Source organism: Hemibagrus wyckioides, linkage group LG05 (assembly GCF_019097595.1).
Source record: "Hemibagrus wyckioides isolate EC202008001 linkage group LG05, SWU_Hwy_1.0, whole genome shotgun sequence".
Classification (NCBI taxonomy): domain Eukaryota; kingdom Metazoa; phylum Chordata; class Actinopteri; order Siluriformes; family Bagridae; genus Hemibagrus; species Hemibagrus wyckioides.
Window position 1 is genome coordinate 17583133 of NC_080714.1, and position 24466 is coordinate 17607598.

The window sequence follows — 24466 nt, forward strand, 5'->3', positions numbered from 1 at the left end:
TAAGCTGGGACGGGTTTTCGAGGCTGAGCGTCAACTCTGCCGCCATTTTGGATGGGGATACTTTTCATGTTTATTTGAAGGATTCATGGTTTGCGGATTTGTGATTTAGTACTAAGATGCGTTTGTCTGATTTGTTTATTACTGCGTAACTTATAGTAGCTATTATTATTATCATTATCATTATTATTATAATTATCATTATTATTATTATTATTGTTGTTGTTATGCTATTGTAATATTATTCGATAGCAGTCATACTTTTGCTCAAGCCTGGCACGTTGTACATTTAGCCTACCACTGTTGCTTTCAGTATTATTGACAGTGCGCACAGACATATATGAGATATTTAATGAAGCAAATTTTATATTGTTATAGCTTTGTTGAGTTGTAACGTGCCCCTTCCAATATGGCGGGTGCTACGCGCGCCGAAATAAGGACGTGAAGCACTTCCGGTGCAGCTACCGGAACGTGGGGACGTGTTGATGTAGGTGCTTTCTCACGTGTTTGTGTTTTTCCTACGTTAAAAAGCAACTATTTAGCTTTTTATGGGTTTTTTGCCATTTTGAGGCATTTTGGTAAGCCGGCTCTTTATGTGTGTTTTCTTTATTATTAACACACGCTTCCAGACACTCAAGATGTTTGTTATAGTATGAATATGTTTCAAATCCCATTAAGAGTGCACAAGCCTTCATGGTTTCTTTGCTTTATCTGCTGTGATCGGTGTACTGCATGACTAAGACGCTTATATCATTACTGCTTAAGAAAGATTATAATTGTTTTTGTATGCCCTGCTAAAGGTCACTGTCCTCTCTGCCAGCCTCTGTTTGTGCGTCAGCATGGTCACTCCTCTCAGGCTGGTCAGCTCGGTGGCGGTGAAGCTGGCTTCTCTTCCATTACTGATTTGTCGCCATGCCAGTCGCAGTGCCAGGGGCTGGACGGGTTCCGCTACTCGCAGTAATCCCCTGTCAGGAAACAGAAGGACTGAACAGCATGAAATTTCAGAAGACGACCTTGACATGGATGAAGTGGAATCCAAACTGGAGGCTCTTGTGAAGTGAGCACTATGGCTGTAATTTGGGATGGGGACACAGTAACTCACAGGGCGGCTGGTATAAATGAACTGGCATGTCTGTGACAGGGGTCATTCAAAAAGCAGGGTCATGTTTCATTCTGTCCAGGATGTACCTCACCTTGTGCCTCCTGTGACCTAGTAGGATAAGCGTTGAAGAGAGTGGATGATTTTTGTCATCAGTCAGATTTGTTTGCTGTTAACAAATGTTTTAAGGAGTTTTTTTTTTTTTGGAACCAAACACCACAGCACATACAAAGGATATGAAATAAATACACAGAATAGGCAGCAGTGGTAGCTTAAGTGGTTAAGGCACTGGGTCGATCAGGGTTCCAGCCCCAGCACCGCCATGCTGCCACCTTTGGCTCTTGAGCAAGGGACCCAACCCACCCTGCTCCAGGGGTGCTGCATCATGGCTGACCCTATGCTCTGACCCCAACCCCTAAGGATGGGACATGCAAAGAAAGAATTTGACTGTGCAGTAATGTATATGTGGCAAATAAAGACAACTTAACTTATGAAGATGCAAGGCTGCAGCTGATGTCTGTCTAGCCCAGAGTGTAGATTCATACAACTCATCACTGTCAGTGACACTTTCACATACCCTAATGGCTAATCCCAGCCTATTCCTGCAGTTACATTTGTTTGTACCGAACAGTACCAATATTTCAATCCACTGTGATCATGACCAGAGCTACCGATGACATGTGGAAATGTGATATGTGATATGTGTAAGTGCCATATACGCTCTCATGTATATGGACATGGCCTTTCTTTTTCCCTCAAGCTCTGTGTCTGACCGTCCAGTCCCACCTGTAAGAAATTACAATCCATTCTTATGTGACTATTTTGTTGGTCCCTTATAGGATCCCACTCCTGTTGCACATCTCTAAGACAAATCAAAACATCTAGATTTCATATCCATTTGGGCTGATATTGTTACATCAGTACAATTTCATCAACAGTAATTGAGAATGTAAAATATATAATGCAAAAATACAGTAAAATACAGTCATGGGTGTAATGTATTGTAATGTAGATTTTTTTTCTTCTCTCTAAAATATCTTTGAAAGGGAAACAAAGACTGAATAAGCATCCATTCTCTGTACCACTTATCCTACACAAGGTTGCGGGGAACCTGGAGGTGGGAACCGGCAAAAGAGCTAACCACTAAGCATATAATTGTCAAATTAAGGAACAGGTTACCCAAAAGACCAGTCATTTTACAAAAAGTTAGAAGCCATGAATGTATTACTTGGACATTAGAGGTCAAGTAAATGTGTGTGTGTGTCAGATTGTTTACCTCACATTCTTACATCATTGATGACACTGTAATGTTAAACTAGTAAGAAGTTGTCACTGATCATGCCCTCTTCCCACACTGACGTGTTTCTGCTATCTGTTTATTGTGCAGGAAGGAGAGGAAAAGGGAGAAATCTGCCAAATTTCACAAGATCAGACAGAAACTGGGTAGCCCTGGAGCCCCTGAAAGACAATTAAGTTGGGACGCCATTCAGCAGATCAGGTAGTGTTTTCTGTAGAGTCCTTTTTATTAATGTGTGCAGAAGGATACAGATATGTACTGTCTAGCATAGCTAAGGCAATCTTGTCTGTCTTTGTGTATAGTGGGTTAGTCATTCAAATCAGATAAATGATGGATGTACATCAGGTCTGGGGGTGTTGATGTCCGTGCACATTTAAGATGAGAGCAAAACAATGTAACATTACCTTTGAGAGTGTTTCTGGGAAATATCATCAGATGTCGCTGTGCCTGACAACACCTTCCAGCTCATATTGGGGTTTTAGCCTTAATGTTTTTTTCACTTCTAGTAACATATTTTAATATCTCAACTTTAAGAAACCGTGAATATCATTCTCATTTACTCTGTAATGTTAAGTGTGATTTCCTTACACAGTGAACACACAGTGCCATGCTTTGATATAGAGTTGTATTGTCCTGTTTTATTTAAATAACTGAGTATAATAATTTAAAGTCAAAGGTTAAGATGTAAGCTTAGGTTTTTCAAGTCTTTAGGGTTGAGGGTTCTGAGACATGACAAGCTGGGGGTTTTTTTTGTCATCTTATCTTCAAAACAGTGATAGGAACTAACTTGTTTGATGTTTTTTCCTTCTTTAATAAATGATGAGTGTCCATGCTGTTATAGCAGATTAACTGCTTAACAAGTTACACCAACATTTCACATTTTATTTCCTTACTTCATAAGTTTGCCATTCATGGTCCTGGAGAACCATCTTTCCTTTAGTCCTGCTCTCAACATGCCCGATTCAACTAATCAGTATAATTAACAGGCTGTCCCATGTTGAAGATGGTTTGTTTGTTACTGCAGGGAAAAAACACAAACTGTGCAGGACCTACATCACTGGAATGATGAACATCTGCATGTAAAATGAACACAGTCTCAGCATCTGATTGTAAAGAACCAGCAGACCAAACTTGATTTGGTTGAGAATATCTGGTATTAGGGAACGTTTAGGAAAAAACATTCTATTATTAATCAAGGTTTTATTGACCATTTTGATGGAATAAAGATGTACTTTTATTAACCCCTCGAAAAGAATCTGCAAATATATGTGCAATATCTGTGGAATGACAGTGAACCATTCAGTGTGTGTGTATATACATCTGTCAGTGGAGTAGGAGGCATTGGGTACTGTTACATTGTGGAATCTGATGGGTGGTGGCATGAAAGACCCCCCCTCCCCCTCCCCAATCTAAAGGCACGTGGTCTGATGGCTGAACGTACTCCTAATCTGCCTCCAGCTCAGCATAGAGAGGATGAGAAGGATTATCCATGATAGCTTTCAGCATTCCTCTCATCCTTACCTCAGTCACTGCCTCCTAAGAAGTACTGACTTGAGAATCTGTTGATCTGTTTTCAGATACCTAAAGCAGGAGTCACCTGAGGAATGGACGTTGCAGAGATTAGCCGAGGGTTTCTCCGTCAGCACCAACGTCATCTACAGAGTCCTTCGCAGCAAGTTCACCCCTCCTCCAGAGCGGAGGCTTAAACAGGACACCAAAGTGTTAACCAAAGTCAGACAGCTTTCCCTCGAAGACGGTAAAACCATCCAGTCACGGAAGGACCAATCACAACTGCCTTTATCCACCGGCTCTGTACCAGCTTTGATTTCCTCCGGGACCACAAGCGTAGTCACTGCCCTGACCAGTGGAGCTCTGACACCTGCAGAGTGTACGACAGGACTGGTTCCAGCTGCTGCTAACGTTCCATCACCTTCAATAAGGACAGCTCAGATATCAACAGTGGCTCAGGGGACATTACAGGAGCAGCCTGCTGTGAAGCATGAGCCTACTGATGTTAAAGAGAGCAGTGTAGAAATGGAGGATGAAGGGGAGTGGGATGGAGTGGTTTTCACAGACGAAGAACTGGAGGAACTCGTACACACACTGAAGGAAAACCCCAGTGTAGTAGAACAAAAGGGCAGAGAGTTTTACGACAGCGATGGCAACTTCTTATACAGGGTCTAAACATGTTTCTTAAATGAAATATTAAATGCACAGTCAGGGAACGTTTGGTCTTGTACATGTTTGGAATAAATAAATGAATAAAATATTAACCACAGAAGTTGAATGTGAACTTTGAATAAATTGTAAGCAAAATAGCAAACATTTCATAATTGTGGTGTTCAAGGAATAGAAAAAAGAAACAGGTGGTATCTATTTATTTCATAATATACAGAGCAAAAATGGCCGATACAAAGGTAAAGCAGTTTTATATTTACAAAGCCAACTTCATGTTATTTACACTGATTATCAAAGGCAAGAAAATTATTACAACCCACAAAGCAAAACAGCTTTACTTCAAGTAGGAAACTCATGTAGTCTTTGTGCTGCAGCCGCCGATTCAAGCTTTTAACCCCAAACACCACGTGAGTGTGTTGTGACCTAATTGCAAATATAGCATGCATAGAAGTACGCGGTTACATTGAAACCTAAAACACAGAAGAGAAAAGGTGTATATATATTCTTTTCCAAAAGTCACTGTTAAACCCCAGTTTGTAACCGATCAAACATCATGAGAATTCAGCTGTCACACATGACCCACACTGAAAGTGACACAATCAGTTCCTCATCATGACCTCTGACTTCCAAGTAAATTATTAAAAGATACAACAATCTGCCTCCTTAGTGTTAATTCTTTAACAAAACGGGCTTAATAGTTCTTCCTGAAGGCACACATACCTTCACGTTAGGCACTTGAATGAACATACACACCATTATTACTTCATTTAATAAAAATCTGTGTAACTAAGAATAAACTGTTATATATGAGAAGATATTGTAGTTATCTTAGATTTTTTTTTTTTTTTAATACTAAAATGAAGAACTAACCTACAATGCATTACTTCACAGAGGATTTCTGCCAAGGTTTCATATTGTCACTAAAAACAGCCAGGTGATTGTTACACCGAGGATCTCATAAGAAGCTAAAATCTACCAGACAAACACTGAGGAAACTAGATCTCGAAAAGCGTCACATGTTCTACTGATTTGAATAGTCAAACTTACACAAACTGTGAAAGCTTTAGCCTGGGATGCTTAGAGGAGGGGGAAATCATTCTTCGTTCCAAAACACAATGACGCTGGTCTTTACTCAAAGATCTCGCGTCTCACGATCAGCTAATCATGACAAGATATTGCTCAACTTATTTACTGGAATTACTGGTCATTTCACCTGAGCATATGAACCAAAACGTGGAAAAATAAGACGTTATATTTGTGCTACTTTGAAGTGTAACTGAGTTTCCTTCACATTTACCCTGATTGGATATTTAAAATGTTTTATGACTGCCATCTGTCTGTAAGTAGGGCTTTGGAAAAAGTCACGTTTGTGCTCGTAACCGGGCGTTTTACAAAAGCGGCCGTCGGGCCTTGTGTTACGGTTTTATATTTCACAGTGCAAAAACTGCTGAGCATCACAAAAATGTCAGAAAACTATCGTCATCTATAAAACTAACAGTCAACTACAAATTTATCTCAGGACATATACAGTATACTTACAGATACAACCACAACCTTTCTTTACACGTTTCCATGTTTAAAAGTTCCCCTTCCGATGGGTAAAATAAGTTAACCTTCTAAATGACGGTCTATAATCTATACAGCCACAAGGAGTATTATAATAACCGTCTACACAGTAGCATTATTTTAAGTAAACTAAATAGTTCTTTCTCCATTTTTGAGAAACTGAGAAAAGTATGGCCTATGAGTATGCTGATACATGCAGATTCGCTGTATCGATGTACGGTATTGCTTTCTGATAAATGAAATTCAGTTGACAGGATTATACTTTCAAATGATAGAGTTAGGGAGATACATCTAATATCAAAAATATATCTATTACAGTCATGCTTCTGTCAAACATTGAGGTGATGAGATTCACTGTTAACCCTGGACTGTCTTCATACGTGACACACAGTCACACCGATTCTGCACTGCATATATTACTAAAGAAGGTAAAGTATTGTGTAGAAGAGTTAAGCGCCATGACAAGTAACCCACTGTTAATTCTGAAATAGTGTCCTCCTATAGAGCCTGCTCCCTAGGCAAGATATCGTCTAAGCTCAAGTCATTTATCCACTGGCTGCACAGCTAAATTCACAAGATGCTTTTAGATCAAAACTGCAATTCACTCCTACTAAAGAAGCAGGAACTAGAGCGGAGTTATTCGAGGTCTGAAGACACTCGAGGCTGGGTTGTGCTTTAGAGCAGGAATAGAAACAGCAGCAAAGATGCCCCAGGCATTAAAGGAGACTGAGAGCTCTCGGTTTCTGCTGGCGCTGACTCACTGCTGTTATTCCAGAAGGTCCTGTACACAAAAAAAATTGATTTCAGAGTGAAGGATTCATCCCAGAATGCTTTGAATAGAAGTGGCAAATGCAAAAATCTTCCTGGAAACACTGCTTTGCATCGGTCATAGTGATATTATTAACCCTGAGATTCCAACATTGCTAACAAGAATATCCTAGCAGGCAGAGAGGGGAAAAATATTTATGGCATAATGTCTTTTTTATGCTACCAAGCAACAATATCTGAAACCAGTAAAGCAGAAAACGACTGGTCTGACCGCTAGTTAATAATAAGCAGTCCCCCCTGTTTTTCTTTTTTGTTTTTTCACAGGATGGAGGCTTGTGAATTCACAGGGCAGCAAAATAAAACTGTCGTGAAGAGAAAGTAACTGCAACCAGAAACATCCGACATCTTTTATACTTCAATGAACTGTCTTTTCTGCCAGCAGAATTTTAGTGAAGTTTAATTTGACAGATGCTTCTGGCGCCTGTGTCACTGTACTCAAAATAATAAAAGCTGCAAATGACCATAAACTGTTGATATTAGCGCAATCTTAGCACAGCATTGTCTGTCTTAAGCCTTTAACATTTGGTGCATTGTCCATATTGCAAGACTGTTACCGTACCTCATCCGAGTCCTCGTGGAAGCTGGTTTTCGAGTTTCCTACCACGTTTGTGTCCAAAGGCTCATCCACTCCCTCTATGCCACTAGCCTCGGCATTGTGCTGCAGGACCGAGTACCTGTGCACCAGGAATCTGCAAACCACAGCAAAGAGCCATTACTATATTTATTACTTATTCATGTGCCATAATAGCATAACAAGTTTTATTAAGAGAACAATTCGAGAAAGAAAGCGAACTGACCTTCCACCACAGACATACTTCTTCACAAAAACAACTCCAGCTATGCAACTGATCAGCAGGACCGCGATGACCACCACGATAATAAGGGCAGAGTGTTTGGGTTTCTCTGCTTCCTGAGTCTAACAGAAATGTTGGATCAAAATACAGTTCAAATATGATTTGACAAACACATTCAGCAGCAATCTTTCAGTATTCTCACCTGCAGTTGTGGATCCAGAAGATCGCTGACGCACTTTTTTCTCATATCAATCTCTTTTCGTTCAGGGTTCACTCCACCCTCACACTTGTCTCCTGGAATCTTCCGATATCTGATGAGAGTAAGAGTTATTATTGCAAAACAGTAAGGATCAGTATCTGCTTCCATCATCAACCCCGTTAAATATCAATTCTGTCTGTCATAAGTACAAAAAAGATTCTAAATATGGTAATATAGTACTAAATGAAAGAACATAGGCTGGTAGACCAGTGCAGTCAGTGAGAGAAAATAGGAGTGTTACCCATTGGTCTGTAGGTGTTCCTTCTTGCCATGGATGCAGTACTCCAAGTCATGGCCTTTGAGCTCAGCCTGCTCCAAACACTCTGAGCTGTTTTCTTTACGGTAATATCCAAAGTCACTGAAAGACAAAAGTCATTTATAAGCTTTAATTATTTATTCAGTTTTTCTTTGAACACAAATCCTGCAGGGTTAAATAAAATGAGGTACTGGCTCTTATAGCATTATTCTCATGGTTTAGTCTAACACATTACAGTAGATGTGCACATCACAACGGTGTGTGTGAACCATCAGTTTTTACGTCCACACGACCAGATATGACGAAAAGCCATGTTCGTTAACAGATTCGTAGTGGACACACAGGGTGTTATGTTCAAGTTCAATCATTAAGCTTCACTTTAGGCTCACTGTGGTAAATCTAAATCCATTTATTAAAATTTCTCTGAAATCTTCAGATTTTGAGAAATAGAATTAGATTTTGAGAAACATAACTGGTTAACTAAAATAAAAAAAATAAAATAAAAACCTCAAGGCCAAGACTTGATTAAAAAAGTCCCAGTCGCAACGCTACATTACACCATACAGTATGTTCTAAGCTACAAGTTTCATGCATCCATGTACAAATAGACTGAAAACGATGATGTTTACTGATAAATGATGAAAATGATGTTTACTGCTATTTATATAATATTTCTGCAATTACAGGCACTAAAAGGTGAATCTTTGGGCAAATCTGTAAATCTAGTGTGGACACTGACCAAAGGAAGTCATCTAGTGTGCAAGGACAAGGTGTGGGCTGCTTGGTGACGATGTAATCACGTCCATTCGCACACACAGAGTCCTTCTTGAGCCGCAGAAAACGCTCCTTGTAACCCAGCATGCAGCCATCGTTAGGATCACTGATGTCATCTGAATGTGCCAGCCATGACACATAGTCATTATCAGTACCTGACAACATAAATGGCACGAAATAGTCAAGAATAACGTATGTTTTTATACTGAGGATCATTCAGACAACAGTACGGGTTGACTTTTAAGCCCTGCATCAATTTAGTCTTAGCATGATGAAGGAAAGCCATTTAGATAGGATGTTACAACAGACTGCTCACTATAGTACTGACTGTGTTTAATTTTGACACTTTATATGAGTGACCACATCAATTCTGAAGAATCAGCATCCTACAGACGTTATTTCCAACAGACCAGGTTGCTGCTAAAGGCTTTGATCAACCCAATCACGCATGTTTAATAACTAAACTCTGCATGGCAGTTCTCAGAGCAAATCGGGAATGACTTACAGTCACGAGTGAGCAGCTCTTTGAAGTCAATGGTGACTGAGACCCAGTACTGGCTTAGCAGGTAATCTCTATAGCCCCAAATGCTAACGTTCATGGAGTGAGCCCCCGGCTCTGAGGCGAGCCCAGTGAAGTATATTGGCTCCTTGGTGAAGATGTACTCATGCCAGCACTGGCCCTCATCTGTGGAAAATCTGATGAAAGAGAAACTGTTAAGAACATAGGTTCCAAGCTTTTAATGACTCATGTCTCACACAACAGAGTGCAAAATTTCCCACAGCCTACATTAAACATGCTGAATAAAATGTTAGAACACAAAACATATATTACAAATTAAACAGAAAATGCAATAAACAAGGACAAAATTGCTAATAAAATTTTCAATAATAATAGATCCAGTCCAGAATTATATTCAGCAAAAAAAGTGAACATTATGACACATGGTTAGAAACACTCCTTCATGTAGAATTTTCATCTATTCATCACTATTTAATGAAGAAGGCAGGGTTTAATTCTGAGACTGATATGAATGTAGCAAAGAAGTGATTTTATGTTGCTGCATCTGCATTGGGCAGCTGTTTATCTTTTTATGGGTTAGAAGCTTGTTTTGTTTGGTCCATGGTGGTGGGTGACAGAGGGGGTTTCACATTTGTGTAAATACATGTTTAATGGAAACAGGAAATGTTTCACTGCAACAACTAAATTTAGAACAATGGAAGGTAGGGGTATAGGGCATGATGTTTTTTTCCATATATATCTTTAAAAACAGTTTTAATGAAAAACTGATGACATTCTGAAATGTTGTTAGAGCAACGTGAAAATCATATGAGTGTAAATCATTCTCTTGCAGCAATGCTGATAGGCTGATAAGATTTGCTTCAACCTCAGCCACTGATGAAAACCACTGCATTAATGAGAGGAAAGGCATAAGTTTCATGGTTATAAGCGAGCACATGAATACCTCATCTGATGTACATACTTTTTTATAAACTGCCAAATTTAATTAACGTACTCACTTGAGCTTAGAAATTGGTTCTTTGTTCTGTTCCACAGCCACCAGCAGACCTCCTGAGTCCAGGATGGCGTAGTGATGGGGGCCCTCAAGAGCACGCAGCCATGTGTAGCCACCATCATCAGACACGTACACATCGGGAGTCAGCATCGAGATGGCATCGCCGACGCTGCCTGAAAGTGAGAGCGGTACTGTCAGTGTCAAATCCAGCGTGAATGTAGGACAGACAAATATTGTCAAACACTAAACTGTAAAGCACTGCTAGTATCTGTATTAGTAATTTATTATGTATAAAATAATACTACTAATAATATTAATAATATTAATAATAATAATAATAATAATAATACATTTAATTTATGGACACTTTTCAAAGCACTCAAGGACACCTTACAAAATAGCATAAAATCAAGCAAAACAATAAAATACACAAATACAATTAGAAAAAAAAATAGTGAAGAAAATAAGAAAATACAAGTATAGTAAATTAGTTTACCATTAAAGTGAAGGGTTTTGGGCAGGGATTATGCATATTATTGAATGTGAAATATGTGTATTATTTTAGAATATCGTACAATATATATATTATTATCTATATTCTAAGACTTTATACAATAGAAAAATACTCCTGTGCTAAATCTTGGCAGAATTATTAAGCTGGAATTATGATCGACAGACTTCTTAGCTAAAACTTGTGCCTTAGTTTGCTCATTCTAGTTCTTCAATTCCACTCAGAAGTTAAAGGGCGTCATCGTATCTGACAAGTACACAAGAAATATATTTTAGGAATTTATGGTTAGTATCTGTTGCTGCTATCTGATTAGCTTGAGGTTGAGCAACCATCAGACTAGGATCATCCCTTTTCCAGTGACACTGTGCCCAGTCAGTGCAGGTTTAGGAAACCCATCCATTCATTTTATGGGTCATACAGAACCTGGAGTCTATCCTAGGGGACTTGCGGCACAAAGCAGGTACCAACCCATCACAGGGCACAATCATACAAACTCATACACACCACAGACATATTAGAGACACCAGTCAACCTACAACACATGTCACAAGACACACAGAGACAGGAACTAAACCCCCAACCCCAGAGGGGTGAGGCAAACCTGCTAACCCCTAAGCCAACATGCACCCTAGGTTCAGGAAACCAATTTTTTTTTTTACACAAACCACCTCAAGTTTCGAATTATTTCAAAGCCAAAACATTACACAGTTCACACAAAGATACAAGATACTAGCTAATGCACAAAACAATAATTATGAAACATGCTTTGAGAGATTTTTCTCACTGAAGTTCCATATAAAACACAAGACAACACCAGAGACAATGATTTGAGACAAATTTAGGCTTAAAGAAAGTTTTGTTTGTTATTAGAATTAGCATTAGCAATGCAGATCCTATTTTAATTTACTGCAAATGTCAGTAACACGGTCATTTCCTCCAACACCAACACCTTGTGAGTGGAAAGGGAGCTGGGAATCTAGCTCAGTCTACTGAGCATGTGTGCATTAAACAAAATGTGAATTTACATTTTGCAATGGAGCTCAACCAAACTCTGTGTGTGTGTGTGTTTGTGTGTCACAGACAGAGAAAGAGAGAACAGTACCATGAGCAATTATCAGTCCCAGAGCATTAGGCTCAGTCAGAGGCAGCATTGGAACATTCAGCTTCATGGACATACTGTAAGAAGCATGGATATGAAGACTACACTGTAAGAGGAGAAAAAAAAAAGTAGATTAATACTCACAAATATACTGAATATTGTAATTGTACATTGTAATATTTTAGAAAATTCAGTTCTTCCATGCAAACAACAACAACAGAACCAGACTTAATTTAAAGCTACAGTACAGTGCATAGTCATTGTTGTTTAGAAATGAGGGCAGACAAAGTACTTTATTTTCCTGAGCTGCTGAGAAACTGTGTCAACTTGGGACTGGCTAAAAGTCTGTATGCATATGTCATAAGCCAGCTCAGATTTATCAAATGTCATCATGCCACAGAAGAACATCGGCAAGCACAAAGGACGTCTGACTGTAGTTTCTGATAACTCAGAATGAGCAAAGTCACAGCAGAGTCTAAGAACTAAGAACTAACCGGCTGATGGCAGACAGAAGATAGTCAATGAAGTTATTTTATTCTTACAGCACTTCAGGTATACTGAGTAAACTGGAGTCGCAAATACTTGGGCTGCATCCCAGACTGAGTACTACTATAGTATATATGATGTCACTACACAACTATTACTATTTCAGTGTACTACTTAGTGTGTACTGTATGGTGTAGTTTGTAGCACAGCCATGAATTCCATCTGAATATGGAGTTGTGATTAATACACACATTGAAGGAAGAATGCATTGCAACCCAACAACATGCGTTGAAAGGTTCTTCTCTAACTACTTTGGAAAGAGCTTTTTTTCATCAATTTTTCCATAATTCTAAAATCTTACATCCTCCTACATCTTTAAATCATTTCCTCCATATTTCTCTGATGCTGTAAAGTGCTGTTTGGCGTTTTATTTACAGTCTGTGTTTCACTGACCCTTACCTTATTTTTATCTTTAGCAGTGGAATCACACTTGCTGTTTTCTGGTTTCTTCAAGGGCACCCACTCTCCTCCCTGATCGAACGTCACCACGGTCTGCACAGAGTTGTCTACAAGAGCAGAAGAGGAAAGTTAGGCAGTTTCTAAAACTGTACTAGTTTCACTAAGCATGCCATCATATATATATATATATATATATATGTATAATCATTTTATATGATACACTGTCATACCTTCAGCGAGTACACTGGTTATGAACACTCCTCTGAGTGACGTGACATTCGTGAAGTCGTTGTCACCTCCTGTAGACGTGTAGAGGTGGCGTTCCAGAGATTTGGAGTACACCATGCCCCTGTCGTCAGACACATAGATGGTGCCAAAGCCGGTGTCTGAGGACAACAAGATGATGTATGAGCTTTAATAATGCTACATCGTATTCTTAATAGCATTATTCTGTGATAATCCTTCATACTGTCTTTTCCTCACTTCAACACATTATCACAATACAAAATTAACTGTGCATCTAGTCTCAAGACTCAGCCTCAGATGTCTCATGCCCAAACCGCTGACTGAACCTCTGATGCAAATGGCACACAAAATTGGAAACACTTCAGGAGGAAACACTTCAGACCAAATCTTCTGCTGTCAGTCTGAAGGTCTGGCTTTGTGAGACTACTGTGCATCAATGCATGGAGCTAGACAGCTCTCTAACATAATGTAGGCCACTGTAATATTGATAATAACGCTCTCTTGATAATTAAAGTTAAGTATATTTACATTTCTGACATTTAGCAGACGCCCTTATCCAGAGCAACTTACAATTTATCTCATTTTATACACCTGAGCAATTGAGGGTTAAGAGCCTTGCTCAGGGGTCCAGCAGTAGCAGCTTGGTGGACCTGGGATTCAAACTCACAACCTGATCAGTAGTCCAACACCTTAACCACTAAGCTACCACATCCTCTATTCCCCCTTAAGTGTATATGTAAAACATCCCCCTTAAGTCTGTAACTGGTTGCAAAGTTAAGTTGCAGCTGCTTAGTGCGCTGTGATTGGGCAAAGCTACCTGCACTCATGCTCATCATGGCAAGAATATTGTCGTACTATCAGAGCACTTATTTATTACACTACTGTGCAACAATGGACTAAGCATTTCTATGTAGTATGTATTACAGACATAGACATTGACATGTCCCTGTTTATAGATCATTTGTGAAGAGGGAAAAAACAAAAAAACTCTCACCCCCAGGTTCATCTACATGCATAAAGACCATTTCATCGTTGGCTGCCAGTATAGAGTAGAACTGTTCATGGCCAACAGGAGGAAGCTGAGCCATGTTCCACTCCTCGCCCTGGTCTGTGGACACATGGATCATCCGCATCATTCCCTAAGTGAGACATATGCTTTTAGTCCATGATTTTTACACACACTCACATACACCTCACACCATGTACAACTCTAATTGGAATTAAATTGCACATGTGCAAGTACATTACTGCAAATGTTACTGAGATCCTGACATATACAGCATCTTCATACTATAAATGTTTAATGCTTACTGTTCCAGTCATGACTGAGGCGAACAGGAAACGGCCGCCAATCCCAAAAGAGTAGACCTTTTCAGCGACTGTCTTAAATGCCTTGCCATAGTTTACTGTTTTCACCACGATAAGCGTCCCTCGGTCATCTGAAAAAGAAAAGCATAATTTGCTACATAAAAACCACATGGATTAATGTGGTAGATTTTGTTCCAACTATTGCAAATCTGCATGCACTGACATACCACTGTGACTACAGTGACGAGTATGCTACTAAGATAACTGAGCACTGGTTTATTGCAATCTGGCCAAATAGCAGAAATGCACAAATTAGCCCTATTCATTTGGGGCTATTTAGGTTGAGAGTAATTTTGTCTTTTGCAGATAATACTGTGATCTGGATCAGCAGTATAGGGGTTTTACTATCTCCCTTTGTTAAAATTCCAGCACAAATTATCTAGTGATTTTCAGCACAGTGGTAATATTATCATGTATAATCTGGATACAAATCTTTGTGATTTTACGACAGTCTCTTACATTTCTTGGACAAAGATACTTGCCATGATTAGGCACATTTGTGTTTATTTTTAAGAAAAAACTACACAAGCACAGGTCAGTGTAAAGATTTAGTTGGATCGTGTCACTTTGTCTCATACACCAGGAAGAATTTTTAAAAGGTGACTGAAATTGATCATGATTAACCTGCCCATTATAATAACAGCTATAAAAGCACAAAGGCTCACTTTACTATTTAAACCAGATTTAACAGATTCATGAGATCATATCGTCCTGTTACATGCCAACACCTGGGTAAGCAAATGAAATGTTTAGAAACTCCTTTATAGAACATTCATTTATTGCCATCCACATAGAAGAGCTTTCCAATAAGGAAACGATTTCACACATTCCTGTCCCACCACACCATGGGTCAACACTGCTACAATAAATATTACTCACAGCAGGATCCATTCAGGTTGGTGGAGAAGAAGAGTGTGTTGTCTTCTCCCCTGAAAAGACACACACAATCCAAAGTGTTAAAGATGTGACCTGCCCTTTATTTTAATATAAACAAATGTCCTGAATTTGGCTTTGAAAGAAACAGTAAGGAAATTCTATGCTCTTCTCCAGGGAGAAGGAATTATGGGCAACAAGCTTAACTAATGGACTTGGATGCAATTCTAAGTTAATAAATTATTTATTTGCAAGCAGGTTTATTCAGCTGAGCTTACTATAACTGTAGCTTAAGCACCAGTGCAATATTGCAGGCGGCTTAAGTAACAGGGCTTCATTTTTCAAGTTATATGTGAATGTTTTCATATATTAAACCAAACAATATTAAAGCAACATTCACAGACATGTCTGCAATGCTTATTTTCTTTATTTGTGTGCGTTAATAAACGGTAATCACCCATATATCGACACAGAGCTTGAGTGACTCCTAAACATAGCATGTGCTAAATCTTGCAGTAATGTAGCTTAGCAATTTATTTCAGATTGCTTTCTAAGTGAAACAACTTTTAAAACAAATAATGTATTGTGTGTGCAACTGAAATAAATAAGTTATTTAACCTTATTAGTATAATCCATATTGACATTTGTGCTCATTCGTTACACTTACAGGATCTGAGTTTTACTTTAGTTTGACTCTAAACACAATTCTAAGGAAACAAATATTATTATCAACTAACTGGATTATTTTAACCCATACAGTTCTTGTGTAAAAGCTCTTGCAAATGATTTCCAATTAAATGCAGCTTGTTCTCTGTAATGGAGATCCTCCACAGACAGATCTAAAAGAACTTGGCAACTCATTCTGACGTCTCATCTCTGAAATGCAGAAGGATACATGAGCCTTCTCACACACCTGGGTGTCAAATAGTCTTTTCAAAAGTTTCCTTAGCGCCGAGCCTTGTATTGGCAGAGCTGACTACCTGATCCTGACCTATTTTACAAGCTGTTCTAGGCAAGGACGCGCCTATCAGTATGTAGAGTTTGCGTTGGCGACAGGGCAGTTTTCACTGCGGAGGTTAACACACAGAGAAAATCAAATGTACACGGTGTTACTATTGGCCCTTTGTCTGATACATAAGCAAAACAAAGACAGCAGTTAAACTTGTCCCTGACTTGCTCATATTAGTCAGCTATTTTGCAAAACATTCTTTTAGAGTATCAAATGTTCATCATGTTCCTATTAGTATAAAGGACATGACACTTTTAAGGACATGACCCTTTAAAAATTCTTTTTCTGAACTGAAAAGTTTATACAATTCCTCTGAACAGGCATGGAGCCATTTTTCTTGAACAGACAGTTTCAGATGATTTAACAAGGATGTGTCAAGCAGGAAGATGACTTCAGCAAACGGCTCTTGCACGACAAGAGCTATATTGGAAGGTTTATTTTTGTAACTAGAGTCAGGGCTATCCAGGCTCAAGTTTGCAATGGCTCAAAGGCTCTTACCATTTCACCACACACACATTCTCGTAGATTTTACTCCACGTCGTAGCAAAATCCTCTGAAATCCAGAGTTCGTTCTAAAACAGGAACAAAAAAAAAAAAAAAAAAAAACACTGAAAACACTTACACTGTAAACTTATACATGAACAAGAAACATTCACAAAGAGTGAATTTGTGAAAAATTTATTTCACTAGAAGCTTAATATGCAAAAAAAATGTTGAGACAAGCTATTATAAGAAAATATTTCACAACAAATTGAGGATGCTGAAACTAAGCTGTCACTGCAATCTAGATTCTTTTCCAGTAACAGCAAATGTTTTATTTCTCCTAAGCCACAGCAAACTTTCAATGATTACAACATTTAAAGCTTAAACAGTTTATACACTGACCAGGCATAACATTATGACCACCTGCCTAATATTGTGTTGTTCCCTTTTTGCTGCCAAAACAGCCCTGACCTGTCATGCACTGTGTATTCTGACACCTTTCTATCAGAATCAGCATTAACTTCTTCAGCAATTTGATCAACAGTAGCTCATCTGTTGGATCGGATCACACAGTCCAGCCTTCGCTCCCCACGTGCATCAATGAGCCTTGGCCGCCCATGACCCTGTCGCCGGTTCACCACTGTTTTTTTCTTTGGACCACTTTTGATAGATACTGACCACTGCAGACCGGGAACACCCCACAAGAGCTGCAGTTTTGGAGATGCTCTGATCCAGTCATCTAGCCCTCACCATTTGACCCTTGTCAAACTCGCTCAAATCATTACACTTGCCCATTTTCCGTGCTTCTAACACATCAACTTTGAGGACAAAATGTTCTCACACCTAATATATCCCACCCAGTAACAGGTGCCATGACAAGCAGATAATCAGTTTTATTCACTTCACCTGTCAGTGCTCATAATGCCATAATTATGCCTGATCTGTGTATTTGCCTTTAATGTTGTGAAACATCTATGAGACAAGTTAGATCCTGTTATCACTTACATTGTAACAGCTTATTGAGGTTAATTATAAAAAACACCACACAGCTTGCCATGTTAGCAAGAAACCGGGAAAGCCTCCTGAACACCTCATGGTGGAAGACTTGACATCCAAGACCCCAAAGTTATATACACACATCTCCTAACAGAAAGCTGAGATCTTTGTTTTAATCTGTTTATTATTAGTTTTAGATTATGTGATGAATATTGTTTGAATTACATCCAGGATCTTCTGTCAGAAAAAAAATTCAACACTGCCTGAATATCGTGTGTATCGAGACATTAAAAAAATACTATAAGTGGGGAGAAAAAAAAAAACATTTTAAGTCTCTATAATGAATGCCGGACTTGACTTGCTTGGAGGAAATTGGAAAAAGTTGGAAATCTAGGGCAAGTCTGTTACTGGTGCTAAGGCGTTTTAAAGGACACACCCTATAAATTGGTGCAGAGCATGCTGTAGCTCTGTAGAAAATTTGTTACGAAAAGCATTCAAAGTATTCTCTAGGCTACTCTCGAATGAAAGGGAGGGTGAATTGGGAGGAAGGGAGGTGGTGGAGAAGGAGGGGACAGGAACAAGAAGAACAAGATGTACAACAACAATCCCAAAAGTTCTCCAGCACCATCTGTGCTTGATAAGGAGGAGAACATATATGTATGATAAAGCCAAGAACGAAATCTGTCAGTGAACATGAAGGATTTAACAGGTAAAAGGTTTTAAAATGTGTGCAGCATGATTCTCTTTCTCTCACCTTGACACTGATGGTCACAAGGACATTGGAATTTTGGGGATTATAAATAATCTGCATGCGAGGGTTGAAAGACAGGTCTGACTGACTAAAGCTCTCCCCGAAGTCAGTAGACAGGAAAATCCTGGAGCCACCGTTATCAGACATATCTCCTGTAAGGATCACCTACAAATAAAGAGCACAATTTAAATGACAAAAAAAAGAAGTAACATTAAAACCCTCCCTTGTGATTTTGTGCTAACATTTAAGCATAAAAGTTAGCATTTGGATTTAACAGGCAAACCTGTTAAGCCTGCCTACATATATAGTGTTTAATGTCAAATGAGATGAATATTTGATGAATGGTTGGTATTAATGAATTTTTAATCGTTTAAGATTAGTTACCAAATTCTTGACTTTACCAGAATCATTTCTCACCTTCCCAGAATTTTCAGGGCCAATGGCAATCCCAAACTCAGTACTGATAAACGTGTTGTTAATAAGCGATGTGATGTCCTCGAATGTCTTTCCATAGTCCTCACTGATCCAGATAAAGAAAGTGAGATACAGACATGCAGATGTTAAAAAAAAAAGAATTTACCAATAATAGAAAGCATGTGAAACTAAATCACATGCAGAAATGCAGTTAAATGACAAACATGCAAACAGAGGCATGAGATGTAGCTCACCTTCTGTAAAGTTTGGACTGGCCAAATTTTAGCAAGAAAATGGGCACCTGAAATGTAGTCAAGGCCAGCACAACCTGGCAAAGAAAAAAAAAAAAGAGAGAGAGCTTAATTTGCACTGCTAAGGAGCAGGAGTTTCCAAATCTCCATACCACTGACACAATAATACAAGTCTTATGATCTTCCATGAAGAAAAAAAAGAAATGCAGAAAAATAAGTGTAATGAAGCTATAATTGGATGACTATAGCTACACATGAAAATGACACAGGACACTAAAACTATATAAAGCTAACAGCTTTCTATATATTTCTATAAAATAAAAGGAACTGTAAAATTTAATGAATGAATACAAGTTCAATATGTATAAATAGTTTTCTATTATCTGTCTGTAGCGTAAGGCTCAAACAGGAAGCGATTTGTGGTTAAACATTGCTAATCCGATGACCTGCCAGAGAAAGCTTTCATTTTGTGAAACAGCCAGTTTTCTGAGAGCTAAAACAATGACTCAGGTTATTCACAAGAACATTTACTAGCAACACCACAATGTTCCAGTTGAGTCAAAACGTGTCTATTCATGTCAAGTTGTGGCATGAAATTAATCATCACTAGTACAATCATCACCTGAGCATGTCGTATGAAAAACTTCACAAAGCATCTATCATCTCATTAAAAAAACTTAATACGTATATTAAAGATATTCATTAAATACATATTAAATAGGAATAACATAAAGATTATAAACTCACCCCTGTTCCATCTCCTATCCAGGCCAGAGACACTGATCCACTGAGATCATTAAATGTGGTCTGCAAGTTAGAAATAATTTACTAATTATACTATGCACTGATTAAGGCAATAGCAAAACAGATAAAAACATTATCCTTGTGGTAAAAAGGGTGGAGAAAGCAACACATTGTACACTTGCTACCAGTTAACATAATCAGTTTCACTATGCTTTTAGAAACTGGACAGGTTTACATAAAATGTATGCCGTAATGTTATAAAGTTTCATAAACATCTAATCTAATCTTATTCAGGTGGACTTAAATGGTGAACGTGCTTGGTAGAACTCTAACATCTAAAACATCCTCATGCTAGTGCAAATAGGTCAGAGTCTATGAATACTATCAAGCTCAAACACTGCATTACCAGAAATAAAGGTCCCAAACTATTTTTTTCCCTTGTCGCTGAAGTGGTACCGCACGCCTTTTTCTTTTAACCTTCAGAGTGTATATGTGTGTCTGCGAGTGAGTGAGTGTGTGTGTGTGTGTGTGTGTGTGTGTCCTTCCTTACGTATATGTATCCTTGTTGGTTCCATGCAAATAAAGGAATTTTTTTACATAAATAAATAAGGGATTATCACTTTAACTTAATCAATCTTTTTGTCTAACAAATGAAAGGTTTTTAGCATTTACACTCATTATGAGTTAAAGCATGAGGTTATGGTTTAAAACCATGTACCTAAGACTAAAATACTCTCTTTTTCTCAAGCCAGAGGGCATCTACGTCCATGAACACAGCAGCTAAATCCTCTAATCTCATCAAGCGTCTCCCCAGCTGTCTCAAGTTGACCACACAAAAATTACATAAAGTGCGCTTGAAAGTCAGTCATGTGCATCCGAGCAGCTCAGAAACCATGGCCGAACCGAAATAGAAACTAATTTTATACCGGAAAGCAAACAGTGAGAATGTTTTTATCATTATGGTTGATGTGTTCATGTTTGACAGATGAGCTCTGAGGCAGAGGGGCAGGTTTGAAGAGTTGCAGTGCCGGTTGCTCCAGACTCTGATGGGTGGAATGCAAAAAACTTCACTTCAGGTGTAACTCATACTTCCCTATGCATATAAGCAGTACATAACATCACCTGTATTAACCCACAGCTTGCTTTTTGCTCTCTCTTTTTTAAAGCTTTGTTTAAGTGAATTTTCAGTTAAAAACAACCTCAATCAGAAAAGAAGGAAAAGAAGGTGGCCCTTAATATTGTGATGTAAACTGAAAGCTTCAAGCCTCATATCCTCTTAATGATGATCTCACATTTCAGCCTCTTAAAGCCTTTTTAAGCTTTGTATTTTGTGGCTGTTCTGTGCTCTTTAAGTAAGTTAACATAAACTGACAGGCAGGTAAACCTCGAAAATCCAATTCCCCCGTAGTGTACTGCGAGGTTATAGATTTAATTGAAGCTAAAAGAAAATACGCAACAAGCCTTTGCTCACTTGAAGTAATTCAGCAACCAGAGCAGTGTCACGCCTATCAGTGTGAGCTAACGACAGAATGAAAAGTAAACCTATACAGCGTTGTCTTGAATATAATATTTAATACTCAACAATGTGAAAGTAATACTGTAGATATATTATAAAGTGCAAGGGAATATAGTGAGAGGACGAGAGAAAACAGCAGGAGAGTCTGTGGAACATTTCGCTTTTCTGCACAGTTAAAACAGAGCGCGCGCACATTAAAGGGGATCATAAGGAAATGTCTATTTTTTTTTAAATAGATACCAGTTATAGAATAACAGATAAAAGTTAGACAACATTACAGCAAAAACAAACAAGACAGCAACAGTATTAGCGCATCACTGTATTATTAACGCACAATAACTGAATGTTAAAGAGCCTGGACTTGGAGAGTTTGACAAAGCTCAAAGGTTAAATGACAGGCGAGTCCCGCGAGTAACTGGAAGAGCTGGTTTAAACTTACACTGTGAGTGTTGTTGGATAATTTGTTTTTGTATCCCTGTAGACCATTACAGGTGTCTCCCCCGTCATCTGCGCTTCTCCTTTTTCTGATATGATGATGATCTGAAAAATCCACCGCGGATCCGATCTGACCCACTACATCCACATTAAAGTGCGTGTTACGCGACACCCTGCTTCCACCGAAATCCAAGCTCAACACCGCAGGAAAGAAGATTAATGCTAAAATAAAGTGACACTGCCGACCCATGTTTTGATATCCTGTAGCTTTTGCACTCGCCCTGGTTATTTAGCCAAATGGTCAATTCGCGACAGTCCCCAGCTCCGCCGCCGACATCAACAAAAATACACTGGCTGTGACAATGAGCTCTCTCTCCTCATCGCAGTCTCAGCGGGCTTTCGCTATAAAAATTAGTTGGGTTTTGCTGCACTAATAAAAGTCCCTTTTTAAAAAAAATCCAATTAAAATGATTCCAAATCTACAAACGACTTATGACGCAAAAACAAATACAATCGGTAGAAACTACTGCACTCGGACCTCCAACTAGGTAACGACAAGGTAGAGCGATGAAAGTAGCTATGCACCTTGCAAAGACCTTGCGCTGATTGGATGATGTGGAGAAGGACTCGATTCTGATTGGTGCGCACATTTGCGCTCAGGTTCGTTTGAGCATTGGTTTGGTTGAGACGTGGATCCCAAGCGCCGCATTCACTTGAATAACAGGACAGACAGAATCCTGGTGCCGTGTGAACATACGGGTATCTGAGAATAACAACATAACAACATTTAATAATGAACCAGCATGAAGCCATCTGTCCACCTAAAATGTTTTAAGAAGCTTTTTAAAAGCGTCATTAGATCCCTTTTTGTTGCAGATGACCACTGAATGTTCAGTTGCATTGGCACTGTCCGTTTTGCCATACCTGGTTTAATCAATGAATTTTCTGCTGAACATGTACATGCTGTTTGGATAAACTTAAGATATGATGCCACCATTAAACTACCATTTAACAGTGGTCCTTGTGTTGCGGTGCTTTTTTTGGAAAGCCCGGGCATGACAGTTTCACAAGAAATATAAAGAAAATACTCATACTTTGAGGGAAATTAAATACATAAAAAGCTTAGTTTACATTCAACAGATTGCAGTCACGTCCAGAATTGTTGACAGCTTTGGTGTAAAGAAATCAAGAAACAAAGAAAGAGTTAAGCACTCAATATGAGCAGTGTTTAATCTTTAAGTAATCTAAAATATATTTTTTTTAAAACAAAGCCAGGTTCAATATCTCCCCTAAAAATTCTTGATAATAAAATGTATCTGAAGCATGCACCCACTTTTCACATCAGTATTTCGGCTGTCTTCGGCAGTCTTCCATGACTTGATAGGAATGTAACTATGAGTAACAAATAATCAATAATTTTGCTGTGATGTGAATTTATCTTAAAGTCCAAATTTTTAAATGTTAAGCTTATAAATTCAGTAAATACAATGAATTCTTTTACTACATTTCCCAATAGTTATGAGAGTGGGGAATTCAATTCAGTTTTATTTGTATTGTACTTTTAACAGTGGACATTGTCACAAAGCAGCTTTACAGATGCATATAAATTTAGGATAGATTGTATGCCTAATTAGCAAGCCAGAGGCAACAGTGGCAAGGAAAAACTCCCTTAGACTATATGAGGTAGACTCATCCTCATCCTCATCAGGGTGCTAGTGCGATTCTGAATAATTCCCTTCTATAACTGTGTACTATATGATTAAAAAGTGCAATTATGTATCCAGGAAATTCATTATCATTTTAACATGAAGTGTATTTTGTTGCATTATCACTTATGGAGACTTGGCAATTGCCAAACTGTTCATGGCAATTGCAGTCCTAAAGCTATTATAGTGATTGTAGTCTTAATCCATTATTGCAAAACTGTTCATAACAATTGCAGTCCAGAGATACCATCCACAGAATATCATGTGTCTTTAGCCTGTCCATGTGAGGCCATCCTCAGAAGCAGTGAGTAGTATCCCAGTGATGACAACTCCAAACAGAAGTAGGGCATCAGGATGAATCAGGCAGGTCCAGAGAGAAGAAGAAGTCAGGATTACTTTTCTCTCAGGAATATCATGTGTAGCTTGACAAAGAGTGAGAGCAAAACACATTATCAGCTGTGTGTATATACATTTTCTATGGCCATCATCAAGATAACAGCACCACAAAATGGTGTCTATCCTCAATCCATTACCACACATTTGCTTTTATATTAATT

The 24466-nt window shown here is 38.6% G+C and overlaps 2 protein-coding genes across 5 annotated transcripts; one reads left to right on the forward strand and one right to left on the reverse strand.

The window, feature by feature from the left end:
- Positions 1-36: 36 nt before the first annotated feature.
- ngrn (neugrin, neurite outgrowth associated) lies at positions 37-5441 on the forward strand. Of its 4 annotated transcripts, none has more exons than XM_058388862.1 (4): positions 37-575; positions 818-1054; positions 2484-2594; positions 3971-5441. In XM_058388862.1, exons 2-4 carry the CDS (start codon positions 837-839, stop codon positions 4575-4577), a joined length of 936 nt encoding a protein of 311 aa, XP_058244845.1. In that variant the 5' UTR covers positions 37-575; positions 818-836; the 3' UTR covers positions 4578-5441. The 4 variants fall into 4 exon arrangements, with proteins under 4 accessions (XP_058244845.1, XP_058244846.1, XP_058244844.1 ...); XM_058388863.1 differs by having other exon boundaries at positions 37-484; XM_058388861.1 differs by having other exon boundaries at positions 38-484; positions 798-1054.
- Positions 4754-22780, reverse strand: sort1b (sortilin 1b). The gene is made up of 20 exons (XM_058388850.1): positions 22208-22780; positions 20256-20315; positions 19512-19585; positions 19261-19363; positions 18847-19008; positions 17112-17185; positions 15611-15660; positions 14675-14802; positions 14358-14502; positions 13348-13503; positions 13118-13224; positions 12176-12278; positions 10567-10735; positions 9554-9744; positions 9014-9203; positions 8260-8376; positions 7962-8070; positions 7763-7881; positions 7525-7654; positions 4754-6918 (listed from the first exon to the last, which is right to left on the reverse strand). Exons 1-20 carry the CDS (start codon positions 22451-22453, stop codon positions 6904-6906), a joined length of 2448 nt encoding a protein of 815 aa, XP_058244833.1. The 5' UTR covers positions 22454-22780; the 3' UTR covers positions 4754-6903.
- Between the last annotated feature and the right edge of the window lie 1686 nt (positions 22781-24466).

Excerpts from the sequence above, each read along its gene's own strand:
- ngrn (XM_058388862.1), top strand. The coding sequence starts at position 837 with ATGGTCACTCCTCTCAGGCTGGTCAGCTCGGTGGCGGTGAAGCTGGCT. Across the intron at positions 1,055-2,483 it reads AAACTGGAGGCTCTTGTGAA|GAAGGAGAGGAAAAGGGAGA; the intron begins GTGAGCACTATG and ends TTTATTGTGCAG. Across the intron at positions 2,595-3,970 it reads GACGCCATTCAGCAGATCAG|ATACCTAAAGCAGGAGTCAC; the intron begins GTAGTGTTTTCT and ends ATCTGTTTTCAG.
- sort1b (XM_058388850.1), bottom strand. The coding sequence starts at position 22,453 with ATGGGTCGGCAGTGTCACTTTATTTTAGCATTAATCTTCTTTCCTGCG. Across the intron at positions 8,377-9,013 it reads ACACTAGATGACTTCCTTTG|TGACTTTGGATATTACCGTA; the intron begins GTCAGTGTCCAC and ends TTTGTCTTTCAG. Across the intron at positions 7,655-7,762 it reads AAGTATGTCTGTGGTGGAAG|ATTCCTGGTGCACAGGTACT; the intron begins GTCAGTTCGCTT and ends TGTGGTTTGCAG.